Source organism: Melopsittacus undulatus, chromosome 7 (genome assembly GCF_012275295.1).
Source record: "Melopsittacus undulatus isolate bMelUnd1 chromosome 7, bMelUnd1.mat.Z, whole genome shotgun sequence".
Taxonomy (NCBI): domain Eukaryota; kingdom Metazoa; phylum Chordata; class Aves; order Psittaciformes; family Psittaculidae; genus Melopsittacus; species Melopsittacus undulatus.
In genome coordinates, this window is record NC_047533.1 from 8,639,023 (window position 1) to 8,652,678 (window position 13,656).

Consider the following 13,656-nt stretch of genomic DNA (forward strand, 5'->3'; position numbering starts at 1 on the left):
TTTTCCCCTGAGGAAAAGTGTTTGCTTGTGAATGAAGGCAGTTACTGAAAGGAGAAGTCTTTTCTCATCAGTCCATTTTAGCACAGAAGGCAGCTGGGTTGGCAGCACAAGTCATCACAGCTCAACAATGGAGTTTTATTGCTCAGCACTTATTTTAGCTCTACAGAAACAGGTTGCACATGGTTAAACATCTTGCTCATACACACACAGCTGTATTATCCCAGGCCATAGAGAAGCGGGTGCTTGCTGATAGCACCTCCTTGGTGCTTGCTGATAGAGTGTCCTGCTCTACCAGCCAGCATAGACTGGCTCTGTGTGCTCAGTGCCCCCGTAAGTTGTGTGTTGTCCTGAGCCTTTGGGCAGCAATAGAGACTTCAGCAATGTCTTGCTGTGTTCTGGCGTTCTTCTCAGAATAATGAGAAACGCAGCAAGGATGGCACCTGGAAGGTAAGGAAGTGAGGTTGGTTTCAGATGGGAAGGTAAAATGTCAAGGGATGTTTGCTCAAGGGCTTCTAAACTTGAGTATTCTGGTAAAAGAAGAGGTTTTCTCTCCTACATCCTCAGCACACTCCCAAATGGGTTTTGTTAGCTAGAGTAATAAATACTAAACTTCAACATTTCAGCTTTACTCTGGAAGCTGCAGGCAATAACGGCAGATTTCAATGAAATCACTCAATAACTTGCTTTCTGACCCCATTTATTCTCTGCTCCATGGAACTGTTATTTTCCCCTTGGCATCTTCTCTGTTGCAGATCCTACCAAAGGGTCTTTCAGGTTCTGTTCAGCACCTGCTTACACTGAAGCACAAGGACTAACTTAGATTAACTTTGGGTCTAGACTGAGATCAGGACTGTGAGAAAAACTTACTTTTAGGCTGGGCACAGACATGGAAATAACTGGCAAACACAAAGTACTGTGATGTTGGTTGTTTCCTTTAGGCAGAAGCATAATCAGGGACAACTGATCTTAATAGGAGAGCACAGATCTGTCTCTGTGATGTCCCGTGGCCAGACAGACACATCCAAGTGGAGGTCTCATGAGCAGGCAGCCTCATGGTAAAGAGCTGGTCTCTTAGACCAGCCATGACATGCTCACAGGTTCCTGTGCAGGGCCTTTCCTTTCTCCTCTTAGGAAGCTCTGCAACAGGCAGGACCTCACTGAGGAATGCTGTTCCATGCCCCCCAGCCTTGTTTATCTGAGGTGCTGGTTAATGGCCCATTGTCCCTCTGTGGACAGGCTTTCCATAGGCTTCAGTTTAATCTAGTTTTCCTAACTGATGCTCCCTTCAGATGGTGTCGTGGCAGACTTTGGAGAAGGCTGCAGGGAGACCTCATAGCAGCCTTCCAGTATCTGAAGGGGGCCTACAGGGATGCTGGGGAGGGACTCTTCATTAGGGACTGTAGTGACAGGATAAGGGGTAATGGGTTGAAACTTATATAGCAGAGGTTTAGATTGCATATAAGGAAGAAATTCATTACTGTTAGGGTGGTGAGGTACTGGAATGGGTTGCCCAGGGAAGTTGTGAATGCTCCATCCCTGGCAGTGTTCAAGGCCAGGTTGGATGAAGCCTTGGGTGATATGGTTTAGTGTGAGGTGTCCCTGCCCATGGCAGGGGGGTTGGAACTGGATGATCTTAAGGTCCTTTCCAACCCTAACTATTCTATGATTCTATGACTACAGCCTGGCAGCAGGGGCAGGGGCCACTGGAGGAGCTCTCACAGGGCTCCAAGCCACAGCTTGTGCCAACAGCCCTCATCTGCCCCACTAGGGTGTTCCAGCCCTCTGGAGATGAGCAGTCACCCAGTGCTGCTAACAGCTCCTCCAGACCCTGCCATCCCTTTCTCCTCCTGTGCTTTCCTGGAGTCCTCTCCTTGGGTGCCAAGAGAGGAGTGTGATAAGAACAACCAACACTGCTTTGCTGTTGGAGGAGCAGCTTTGCTCTCCTTGTTCATTGCAGGGAATAACACATCTATTTTATCTCCACTCCTTTTTAACAATAGTGAGCTGGACTGGAGACTGGGTCTTCAGGAGGCATATAACGGTTATGCTTAAGGAACCCATGGGTATAAGGCTTCCTTATCCTCTGATGACTTAGTCATATAGAATCATAGACTCATAGAAGGGTTTGGGTTGGAAAGGACCTTAAGCTCACCCAGTTCCAACCCCCAGCAGGGACACCTCACACTAAACCAGGTCACCCAAGGCTCTGTCCAACCTGGCCTCTGTGACTTTGAGATTACAATCTTATGTCAACAGAGCTATCAGCGGGGCCCTCACAGTGGGGTTTCTGTTCACCTGCATGTGCACAGGAGACAAGGTCTCTGCCCATTTCATTTGTCTGCCCCTTAGCGATCCACAGCACTAACAGTTACTCATTTGTGACCTATCTCTGACTAAACCTTCCCTAAACTCTGCTCAAAAGCCACAAAACTCCTATTTTTCCCTTTGCTGACACTACAAAAGTGCAGTTGTTTTGAAATGAGTATTCGCAGCGTAGCTTCCAGGTAGCTACATCCACCCACTGGGCTTACCCTACCAAGGTAACTACAGCAGGGGAAGAGGGATGCTCCACATGCTCAGTAGGTGCTGGTTGTCCATTCTGTTGGTTACAAGATGCCCTCCAACACTGATACAACCACCAGTGCACAAGCTGGCAGCACCCTGGCCTGCTGGATGCTGCAGCAAGTTACAGAGGAGGAATGCCTTTAGAAAACTTGAAGTCTCATACCAAAAGGATATTGTGTTTTTTCCTGCTTTTGGTCAGCTAAGAAATGCCTGTTTTGGGGTCCATACACACACCAAACGTGCAGCATTATGCTAGCCTTTGCTCAGAGCAAACACATCAGTATCCCTCCTTCCCAATGCTGCAAGCACTATCATTTACACTGAAAGTAGACACAGAATCCTTAATGAGAAATCCAGGTCTCCAGAAACATGACCTGCATCACCCAGAGCGCTGCTGGCACAATGGGAAAGCTGCACAGGGGTGACCAGTTTTAGCCCAAGGAGACAGGAGAGCAGCACTCACCTGCGGAGCAGATGGCCAGGAGCACCACCGTGAGGGGGGTGAGCTGGCAGGAGTCCCCTGCCTTGTAGAGGAAGAGCTCCATACAGTAGGTGGGCTCAGTGCTGCCCGGTGGGCAGAAGGCATCAGGAGGGCACTTGACTGGGTTCACATCAGGGCTCTGCCAAGAGAAGAAGTAAGTGAGCAGGGGAGGCTGCAGAGGGTAACGTGTGTGACGGGAGGTGGCAATTCTGCATTGGAAATAACCCAGCAATGAACCTGTTGTCATTAACTCCAACCTGCCTGCCCATGTGGTGCCACTCAGAGGAGGCTGAAGAGCAGGAAGTGTCATTACACACCGTGTCCATATGGACACACCATCCTTTGACATTGCCCCAATGGCCCAGTGAGACTGGGCAGCTCCAAGGGTGGCACAAAGCCACTCTCCTTGGGGCATTGTTTTAGCCATCTCCATCAGGGCTCTGTGCTGAAGGGCAGAGGCTCAGATAAAAAGGTGTTAAGTGAAGTCTATTTAGCTGCATCTGTTAATCTGGGATCTCAAAGCAGCTGATGGGCACTCACGGGGCAGAAGTGATTTTCCGGGCACAGGTCACAGCGTTCCTGGCCCTGCTGCAATTGGTACTCTCCTGTGCTGCAGACTTTGCACTTGTTGTCCCTGGGCCCTCTGAACATGCCTGAAATAGCAAAATAGCACAAGAATTAACATCTGGGACTAGAGCCTGGGGCCTTTGCAATTGGGTGTGGATGATTCAGCTGTCAGAGGCACAATGAGAGAGGCTGTTCAATGTATCATGTGCATAACAAAGGCTGAGCCTGGACTTTGGTCCTTGCTCGGTGGCAAAGGGGCAGGACAGAGAACAAGCAGGGCTGGAGGGACTAAAGGATATCTGGGGTTAGATCTGGGCAAAGGGAGTGCAGTGGGAAATGGGATCAGCAGTGAGCTCTGGCTTTAAAGCAGGAGGGTTGGAGGTGGAGGTCAGCAGCATTTCATCCCCTCTAATCCTGGATTCAAACACCTCTTCCAGCTGTTTGAAACTCTCTGAGCAAAGCTCAAAGCACAGCTCTGTTTCCTGAGCCCTGTGGGAATGGGAGGTCACACAATTCCTGGGTCTCAGAGCAATAAATGCTTTTCTGCACGTTTAAAACCCATCTTGACCACAAGAAATCCCTGGTGCTGTCTTGGAGGGGAGTTGCAGCCATCCATGGGTGGCTGTGGGAGCGGATGGAGGGCTTTGCCCTCCCACTGCATCACCTACTGTGGACTGATGTTTAAGACACCAGCGATGCAAGGAGCAGAGTCAGTTCCTCACCTCCCCTCACTGACTGTCTCCACCACACGCCAAGCATCCTCTACCACTGTAGCAAGCCTATGGGTTCATCAGTGAAGCAACCACCAATGCAGATGTGTGTCTGTTAGGACTCTATGGAGCTTTTGGCAGCCCTGCCATGCAGGTGACCAAGCCTTCCTCCAAGCCATTCCCCATGCAGATGGGAACATGTGGCATTGGCACAGCCTCCAACAGTGTGTCCTAGCAAACCAGGAAGGACCAAACCCCCTCCAGCACCCTCCCATCCCTGTGAGGGCAGTGATGTGCTCTGGGTCAGATGGGTCTCCGGATGAGCCACCCCTGGAGCTGCTGCTGTGTTCCCAGTGGGGCTGTGGCAGTTACCTGGCAGGCAGGGCACACACTGCTCCGATGCCTCCTGAAGAGCCTCTTGCCCCACAGGACAAGGCAGACACGTGGGGCAGCTGGTGGTGCTGGGAGGGGAGAGGAGGCAGGAAACACTGAGACAATCACTGTGACACCAGCCCACCACAGCCAGCTCTCCTGGCTGCTCGTTGGCATGGAACGTGTAGGAATCTGCTATCCCACAAGTGCCTATTCCTTAGCAAACTTGGCTGGAGCTGGTCAATGGGCTCCCTGAAAGGGGCCAAGTAACCCCTGGTTCCAGCCTTGTGGCACTTTAATCCAGGGTCAGCACACACCTGCTGCATAACATGGGACAGACGAGGTCAAGGCAGGGTCTGGGTTATACCTGTGGGTGTAAACCCCACAGCCTCCATGCAGACATCCCTACAGGCAGGGAGCAGAGCCCATCGCAAGGCACCCATCAGCACCTCTCCCCTCCCCAGAGATGACAGCTCAGCCAGGGCAGTTGAGCTACTGCCTCCTGCACATCTCAGCCCAACAAACACCAGCTCAGCTTCAACCTGCAGAGCCCAGCGCGATGCTCAGCTCATCCCTGCGATGGCATCGGTGTTCATCAGTGGGGTGCAGTGAGGAAGGTGCAATGAAGGGAGCTGCATCCTGCCAGAGCCCACCACTCATCGTGCCGTCCCCAGGGTCAGCACCAATGTCCCTGTAGCTGAATAAGCACTGATGTGCCTTTGGCCACTACATTGCTGCTTCTATCTCAGTGTCTACAGGAACACCACCCCTCCCTGTGCACCTGACAGCCAGCACCACAGCACACTTCTTACTTGCAGAATGATCCAGGCAGGCAAGGCAGACAGAAAGCTGAGTTCTGCTTGGAGCTGAAATAGCCTGGAAAAGAGAAGAGAAAGGGATCAGGATCTTTCCTCCACTGTCACTGCCCCAGTTCCTTGTGGATTTGCTCAGCTCCATTTGGCAAGCAACCAAACCACTCCCTGTGACACACTGCAGGTGGCATTTCACGGGTTAATTCAGGATGTTTGGGTTCCTATTTGTCAATAGCCCTGAAAGAGCCATAAACCTTTCGGCTGTGCTAAAGGAAGCACAGGGGGCTAGGGCAGGTTTCCCTGCTGTCACTCACACACACAAAGCCCTGCAAGAGACACCTGCACAACATTCCCAGCACAACAGCTTGAGCTGGAATGGAGCTGAAATAGGTGATCCTAAAGGGGCCTACAAGGGTGCCTGCAGGGACAGGCCAAGGGGAATGGCTTTAACCTGCCAGAACAGGGGAGACTGACCTGAGCTCTTAGGCAAGAAGCTCTTCCCTGTGAGGGTGCTGAGACACTGGCACAGGGTGCCCAGAGAAGCTGTGGCTGCCCCATCCCTGGCAGTGCTCAAGGCCAGGTTGGACACAGGGGCTTGGAGCAAGCTGCTCTAGTGGAAGGTGTCCCTGCCTGTGGCAGGGGTTGGAAGGGGATGGACTTTAAGGTCCCTTCCAACCCAAACCATTCCATGATCCTATGATCCCAGTGCCAACTCCTGGGCTTGCCACAGGAACTCTGGGGTGCATCTCTTCCCCCCTGCTCCCATAGAGGAGGACACAAGAGCCACCAACCAGGATGTGTTGCTGTTTGCTCTCCCTGCACCACCCCACAGGGCAGGGGGATGCACACCGACCCTTCCCCAGAGCACAACCAGGGGTGAATGCCCTGAAACCCCTTTGGTGTGGGCATGGGGGACAGGCAGGACCCAGCTTCCCCCGAGTCCTTGCCCCAGCAAAGGAAAGCTCTGAAGGCAGGAGAACACTTAGGAGATGAGGTTGTTCTGGGAAGGTGCCTGACAATGCACAACCCAGATCACTGCAGCAGGCACCCATGGGACAGCACTGAGGTGCCAGTGCTCACAGAGGAGCTGAAGCAGCACAGGTAAGATCTGCCTCGTGTCCTTTACACAGGCTCAGGTTTACAACCAGCAGCGGAGGCTGCAGCAGAGCAGGGTGAAACCAGAACAAGCCTGCTCCCCCTGCAAGGAAAAGGGAACATTCCTAATTCACAATTGTGTGATTTAGGGGCCACCTCCATAGAGTCCTCTGTGGCCTGAACACGGTGCTTGAGTTGGCTCAGTAAAGGCAGTGCAGCGATGCCATCAGTGAGACTTTGTTCCTCCCAGACCTAGCAGGCGATAGCCAAGACATTGGTACCAGCCAACGAATTTGGTGGGTGGATGCTCACAACAACAGCTGAGTATGAGTGAGGAGCACTTCATGTGTGTGCAGAATAACATGTGTTAATTAGGCTTTTGCATAAGTAAATGCTGATCTATTTTGAACATGTTTTATGCTGTCTGCGAACACATCGGACCAGGCTCATGCTGCATCAGCCAAGGGCAAAGCAGCTCACTGAAAACCCAGGTTTTAATGTCTGGGGCATAAGGAGAGTATTACATTTAATATTCAGACTGCAGAAGAACTGAAAGCAAAGATGGTTTAGATTCATTTTTGCCATTAAAAATAGGGGAATACTTTATTTTCCTGAGACCTTGTGCTGTGAGTGAGTTTCATAAACCTCTCCTTCTGGAAAAGGCTTCCACTGCAGCATTAACATTAACATTAATTTGTTCAGAACAGGAGCTTGACTCTGAGACCAGTTCTTTCTGTTTCAACAGGAATGTCAATAACAGCCTAGGACGAGCTCTGCTGTTCCATTTTCAGACCCAACAAAATAACCTGTTTGCTCTTCAGCACTTTCAAGGTACCAGTAATAGCAGCATCACGGAGCCCGATGGAAGCGCTCGGGGTGAATACAGACCCTACCTTTGGCACAGGCTCTGCAGGCTGCGGCCCCAGTCTCGTTAGCGAAGTGGCCGGGCGGGCAGGGGACGCATGCAGTGCTCCCTGGGAGGCTGAGGGAGAAGGGAGCAGAGGTGAGAGCTGGCTCAGGTCACCCCAGCTTGTATCCGCTCCCAGGAGAGAGCAGAGAGTAACTCTGTTTCATGACAAGCCTGGAGATGGAGCAATTATAAAGCAGGAGGCAGGAAAACATCAATTTGGACTCACCTGAATGTTAAAGGTTCACTGAAAACAAACCAGACTTTGTGTTATTAGAGATGAGTTCTGGGCCTGGATTCTGGGTCTTGAGGAATATGTTATGTCCAAGCAATATGTTATATCTGAGCTTAAAACCTTGGTTTAAAGACAGGCTTCTAAATGCACACTTGGAAATGGAATTGAACTGGAAAGGTGCTTGATGATCAGCATCCATCAGCAATCGGGAGGTGAAACAGGGAGCTAACCCACAGGCAGTGATGTGTGAGAGGCCTGACCTTAAATAACAGGGACTGTGGGAAAGGGGATGTAGTGTGTGAGACCTCCAGGAGGAAGGGGATGAAAAGAGAGAGAGGAAGGTGAAAGCCATTGCATTCATCACCAACAGAGCTAAACCCCCATCACCAAGAGCTTGGGCCGCTGCATGGCACAGGGATGTCCACAGCAGGGTTTCCTGAGGAGAAGAGCTCAGCAGTGCTGCAGAGGCACACATCTTCACCTTGTGCTTCCCACTGGGAAACAACCCTGGTGCCACTTTGCAGCCAGCAAGACCTCCTCCTTTTGGCTATCGGCAAAGTGCTTTAAGGAAGAGCATCCACCACCCCATGCTCAAGAACTCAGTCACTTACTTGGTGTAATGCCCCTGTGGACAAGGCAGGCACGATGGTTGCCCGCTCTGGGGCTGGTAGTGGCCCTGAGGGCAGGGGGTGCAGGCACTGGGGTCTGTGCACGAGCCCCCGGCACAGCACGAGCAGCTCAAGGTGCCTGAGTTGGAAGAAAAAAGCCAGGATCAGGTTTATGAGCATTGACATAAACCCCTGTGCTCAGCAGGGCAGGTCACGGCTGGGGGTGCACATGGGCTGCGATGCAGCCGTTCCAGCGAGGCAGTCATAGAGGATGGAAACTGTAATGTCAATGCTAATGATGCTGTTGTGCACCATTAGCAAGCTGGAGAGCAGCTGTAAGGTGATGGAAGGTCTCAAGTCTGTCAATGAGTATTTCTGGTAATGAAGATGACTGCTTTTTTCTCTGTTAATTTGAGGGGTCAGGGGGGTTGGTTTTCCACCCAACACACAAATAAAGAAGGGAAAAAAACCCAAACCAAAACATATTTCCTTGGATTACTGCAATTTAGGCTTGCAGGAAGCAGACCTGAAGAGTAAAACCCCAGAGCAGAGGATCTGCCTAAAGCAGCAATAGCCTTTTCTGAGCACCAGTACCACAGCATTCCCACCAGACACAAGCCCTCTCTGCTCCCATACCAAACCCAAGCAGTGCAGGGTGCACACATCAGCCCTGCCACCCCATTGCTCACCCTTGGGGCTGCAGCAACCACCTGCAGGCAAGAGGAGACAACTCCCATGGATGAGCATCCTGCACTTGAGGGGGGTCAGAACTAACTCCAGTCCTCTGGATTTCCCCTAAAGCAGCAGGGCTGCTCATTCCTCTATATAAACACACCCTGCAGTGGGGGAAGTGAGCAACAAGCACTTTAGGATGTTCCCAAAAACCCCAACGAAACACCCCAACCACATCACACCATAACTAGTGCGTGGAAAAGGTGTCATTGTGCACTCCTGACCACAACACGGATTGATCTGGTAGTTTCTCAAGGCCAAGTGAAAAGGCTGTTTCTGCAGCAGAGATTCAATCATTTGAGGCAGATGGTTGGAAGCTGTCCTTGTATTTACCACTGTACCTCAAAACAGCATCCTCCTGCCAATACACTGGGTTGCACTTGTTGTGCTTTGTGCCACAGCCCTACTGCTTCTTCATCTGACTGGAAGACCACAGCATAAGGCCAACAAAGGCCAAGTCCTTAACATCAGACAGAGGCAATGAATTGAGTCCCACTCATGCTGCCTGATCTCTAACACAAGAACAACCTCTGCCTACACCATCCTCAACAAGTCTCTTTTCCACCCAGCACAAGCCAAGCGAGCAGACTCTTACCTCCATTGGGAACTGTCCCTGCGGAGCAGCGGGCACAGGCTGTCACATTCACTGTGCTGCAGTTCGAGGGCTTGGTGGTGGTGAGGGATGGAGCTGCTGATGGGGCCCCAGAGGTGGTCATGCCTGGAAGGGATGCACTGGTGGATGCAGCCATCGGTCCTGTATGCACCTGGAAGGTGTCGGTGCTGCCGGAGGTGAGGACGGTCACATCCATGCTGGTGGGCACAGCCTGGGCAGGAGGGTTTGTGCTTGCAGCAGCAGATGGTGCTGCTGTGGACGCAATGAGGGCTGCAGTGGTTGATGCCAGCTCAGCTGGCAGCGTGGCAGTGACACCTGGGGTAGCAGAGGCTATGCTGGTGATGGCAATGGGAGGTGTTGGGGTTGATGCAGTGGGTACCTCGGTGGTGGTTGTCTGGCCTAAAGCAATACCTGAAAGAAGAAAAACATCACTGATGGCCAAAGGATTGTTATCCCTTTAAAGAGCTTTCCCGTTTGGTCTTCATCAGCTGCTTATTCTGTATCCTTGTTTGAAGCTACCTTCTGCTGTGGTTCATTATGGAGCAATACAGAAGCAAGCAGAACACTGGCAGCATCTGAGCATCCCTGGTGCACAGAGCCTTACTGAGGAAGTAAACAAGCCACAACTCGATGTCCAGGAGGTCTGATCTCCCAGCTAAAATGGTGTGAGAATTGCCTGAAACACTCAGTTCTATTAGTGAGAGCTCCAAGACAGTTCACCCAAGATCCCCTGACAATTGGATTCAAGGCACTTGTCAAGTAGCTGCCTGGTTTATCCCATCTCGTTTAAAGGGATCAGCACGGAAAAGTCATGGGTTTGGGATTTTTCTAAGCTGTTCTGGAGATACATCCAGTAACCAGAAGGGAAAGCCCAGGCCAAGACTGGCTTTGATTCTGAAATCCCCTGTCAGAGTGGGACAGCTCTAATCCGAAAGGGGTATTGCTGCAGTTCAGGTTGTTGTGCTGTGATACTGAAACACTGCCTGCTGATGACCACAGGCACAGGTGATGTCTGTCGCAGAGGAGGGATCTATAAAACTACACACAAGCAGCATCAAGTTGGTTTTAGCTTAGCAGTGTGGTACTAAGCAAAGGAAGCAAACAGAAAAGGAATAAGCAGCTCCTGCCACATCAGCTCGGGTCAGGCACCCAGGGCAGGGATTTGTTGAGCATCCGAAGCCTTCCAGCTTCATAGAGCATCAGTATGCGGTTCTGGCTGGTGGTATGGTGCCTACATGCTCTTCCCCCAGCCCACCTCTGCTAAGGCTCCACAGCAAGAGGAGGCTGAACTCAAGTGTGGAAATACAAGGATAACTTGAGGAAACTGCTTTTTGGGTTTCCAGGAGCACAAAGAGCAGAGCTGAGAACCGACAGTAGGATGTAGGTGAGGAAGGACACCAGAGCAGGGTGGGAAGCAGGGTGGGATTTAGAGGGGCTGCACCATTGACTGGCTGCAGACCCACAGGTCCCTGCAGGCTTTTTAGCGCCACAGAATAGTTAGGGTTGGAAAGGACCTTAAGATCATCCAGTTCCAAGCCCCTGCCATGGGTAGGGTGCCTCACACCACACTGTGTCACCCACAGTTCTGTCCAACCTGGCCTTCGATTCCCATCTGAGTTTTGGCTGCACCAGGCGAGGCCAGGCACATGGGAACCAGTGCTTACCACCACCATGGTATGAACAGCACAGAGACAGAGCTGGCTGGTAACTCCGGTTGAGTTTCTACAGCAAGCTCAGGACTCTGAATGAGTCCTTATAAAGCTGTGATCACATGGATAGAGCTCGTTGGGAGCATCCCTGCTATTGCACACTGCCTGCTTTGTACTCCACTGGGTGTGAAAACCCATCTTTCTGTCACTATTGAGTAAAGCAGCACACAGCCATCTGGGCCACTGCCCACGCTTCCTCACTGTAGCCCCCAAACCAGAGGTGCTGAGTTTAACAGTGATCATTTTGTGGTGCATTGGTTTGACACAGGCCCATATCCAAGTGACCTGGAGATGCCATCCGTGCTTCCAGGCAGGGAAAACAGCTCTGTGGTTCCCCACCTCGGCCATGCCTCCACCCAGACCAGGATGGGTAATTCCCCTCCTCTGCCTCACCTGCCTTAAAGGCTGAGTCTGCTGCTCCTCTGGAGCCTGGCAATGAGCAGAGCTGGTCTCGACTCTAGTTGAACTGATCCCAAGGGCAGCAGCAGCACTAAGACAAGGGCACTGTCCAGTCCTGGGAGAGCTCTCAGGATGACCACTGGGATTAAAGCCTGCTCTCCCCCAGGGCAGCCTGCCCCAGTGCTGGCTCCGCTCTGCCAGCTGGGGATGCTGCAGGGGATTTCAGCACTCCAGCTGCACACAGCTGGGTGAATCTTGCTGTTTGGTGGGGTTCTGTGCCATGCTTTGGCATGGGGGTTTTACACCAAAAGCCTCAAGGGTGTCAGGAAGGTTACAGAACTCTTAGCTGCAGAACTTCCCTTCCAAGGCCCATGGCCCCGCTGCTGTGTGAGGCACACGGACACGGGCTGGGAACTCACCAAAAGCAGAAGCACAGTGGACGCTCCCTTGGCTTAGTTCCCTCTGTCTTGCACAACTACATGGCCTCAGCGTCCTGAAACTGATCCTCGGAGCCAAGGCAACAGTGACACATGCAAGGGAATCCTGGAACCCCAGGCTGGGAGGGACCTCCAGGATGAGCTGGTCCAACCTTTCCAGGCAAACCTTGACCCAGTTGTGCCAGGGCAGTGAAATGATCACCATGGCTGCTGAATTCAGCAGGTCAGGGCCTGGCCCTGGAGAAGGAGGTTTCCCCAAATGGCTTGATTTCACTGGTGCCAGACTATGGCTGGTACCTGGATATGGGCTGAGGCTGCTGGAGATGCACACAGCTAGGGTGAGGCTGGGTGAGTAACTGCTCTGAGCAGTTCTGTCTCTCGCCAAGCAAACTCAAACTGCTCTAGCAGGGCTGATGGGCTCATGCTCAAGAAGGGAGGTGTCAGTGGGGCCCTCAGGCAGCCTCCAATCCCAAAGGGGCATGACCTGAAGCACAGGTTTTGCAGATCCCACATGGCGCAGTGTATTAACTGTAAGAACACAGATTATCTGGGTTTTGATAGCTAAGCAGTACGAAAGGATGAGAAGAACAAGGAGAAGAGTGGACATGGACGTGATTACAAGAAACATTCATGCATTTCTGTGTGTGCTCTCTCACAAAGACCCGGTTACCAAAACAGCCCAAGAAAGCAAACACATTGCAGCATCCTGGTTCCATAGAGTTCAAGATAAAGCCATGAAGAGGCCACTGCAAATCCCCAGTATTCACAGTAACAGGACTCAGTTTTCTCTCCTTGTAAGCACGAGCCTGTTTACCACATTTGGCCCCTTCCAGCACTGCCTGTATTTCAACACTCATTTCCTTTCCTGCCTTCTCCCCCGTGCTCCTGCAGCACCCCGAGATGGTGAAACCCAGTCCTTTCACACCCCTCCCACAGCCTCACCCACCTCCCCTTCTGAACAGAGCAGCACTGCTCCAAGATGACTCACCTGTTAAACACGCCGTGGTTAAGCTCCAAAGCAGAGGAGGGGTCCAGGCACTCATTTTCCCCAAGGAATAACACAGCTCTTCAGAAGGCAAAGCCAGCACTGATCTCCTACACCCAAGTGTTTATCCTCCCCTGGGTCTGTGCCCAATATCGTCACCTGACTCAGATCATGCGCCTCAGTCAAGTCAACCTCCCCTCAACAAAGGGGGGTTTACATCCAGAGGCTGCAACAGGTCTTAAGGCATTGCAGGCCTTCTTGAAGGGCAGTGCAAGCTAAACACTGAGCTCCAGAGCAAACCCAAGCCTCTTCTTGCAGCAATGCAGACACACACACGAGAGAAGTGTCCAGGAGGAAGTGATGGGCTCATAGAGAGGAATGGGCAGAGGCACACAGGAGCCCTGTGCCGGGCTGCTGGCCAGCCCCTTG

The 13,656-nt window shown here is 52.0% G+C and overlaps 1 protein-coding gene across 1 annotated transcript; it reads right to left on the bottom strand.

Annotated features, from left to right (window-relative positions):
* Window positions 1-111: 111 nt before the first annotated feature.
* On the bottom strand, window positions 112-13,604 carry LOC115946399 (furin-like protease 2). The gene is made up of 9 exons (XM_034064792.1): window positions 13,231-13,604; window positions 9,680-10,108; window positions 8,356-8,491; window positions 7,496-7,584; window positions 5,508-5,571; window positions 4,696-4,784; window positions 3,587-3,699; window positions 3,029-3,185; window positions 112-440 (listed from the first exon to the last, which is right to left on the bottom strand). Exons 1-9 carry the CDS (start codon window positions 13,283-13,285, stop codon window positions 289-291), a joined length of 1,284 nt encoding a protein of 427 aa, XP_033920683.1. The 5' UTR covers window positions 13,286-13,604; the 3' UTR covers window positions 112-288.
* Between the last annotated feature and the right edge of the window lie 52 nt (window positions 13,605-13,656).

Excerpts from the sequence above, each read along its gene's own strand:
- LOC115946399 (XM_034064792.1), bottom strand. The coding sequence starts at position 13,285 with ATGAGTGCCTGGACCCCTCCTCTGCTTTGGAGCTTAACCACGGCGTGT. Across the intron at positions 3,186-3,586 it reads CGGAAAATCACTTCTGCCCC|AGCCCTGATGTGAACCCAGT; the intron begins GTGAGTGCCCAT and ends TTCTCTTGGCAG. Across the intron at positions 441-3,028 it reads CCTGGCCATCTGCTCCGCAG|GTGCCATCCTTGCTGCGTTT; the intron begins GTGAGTGCTGCT and ends CTTACCTTCCAG.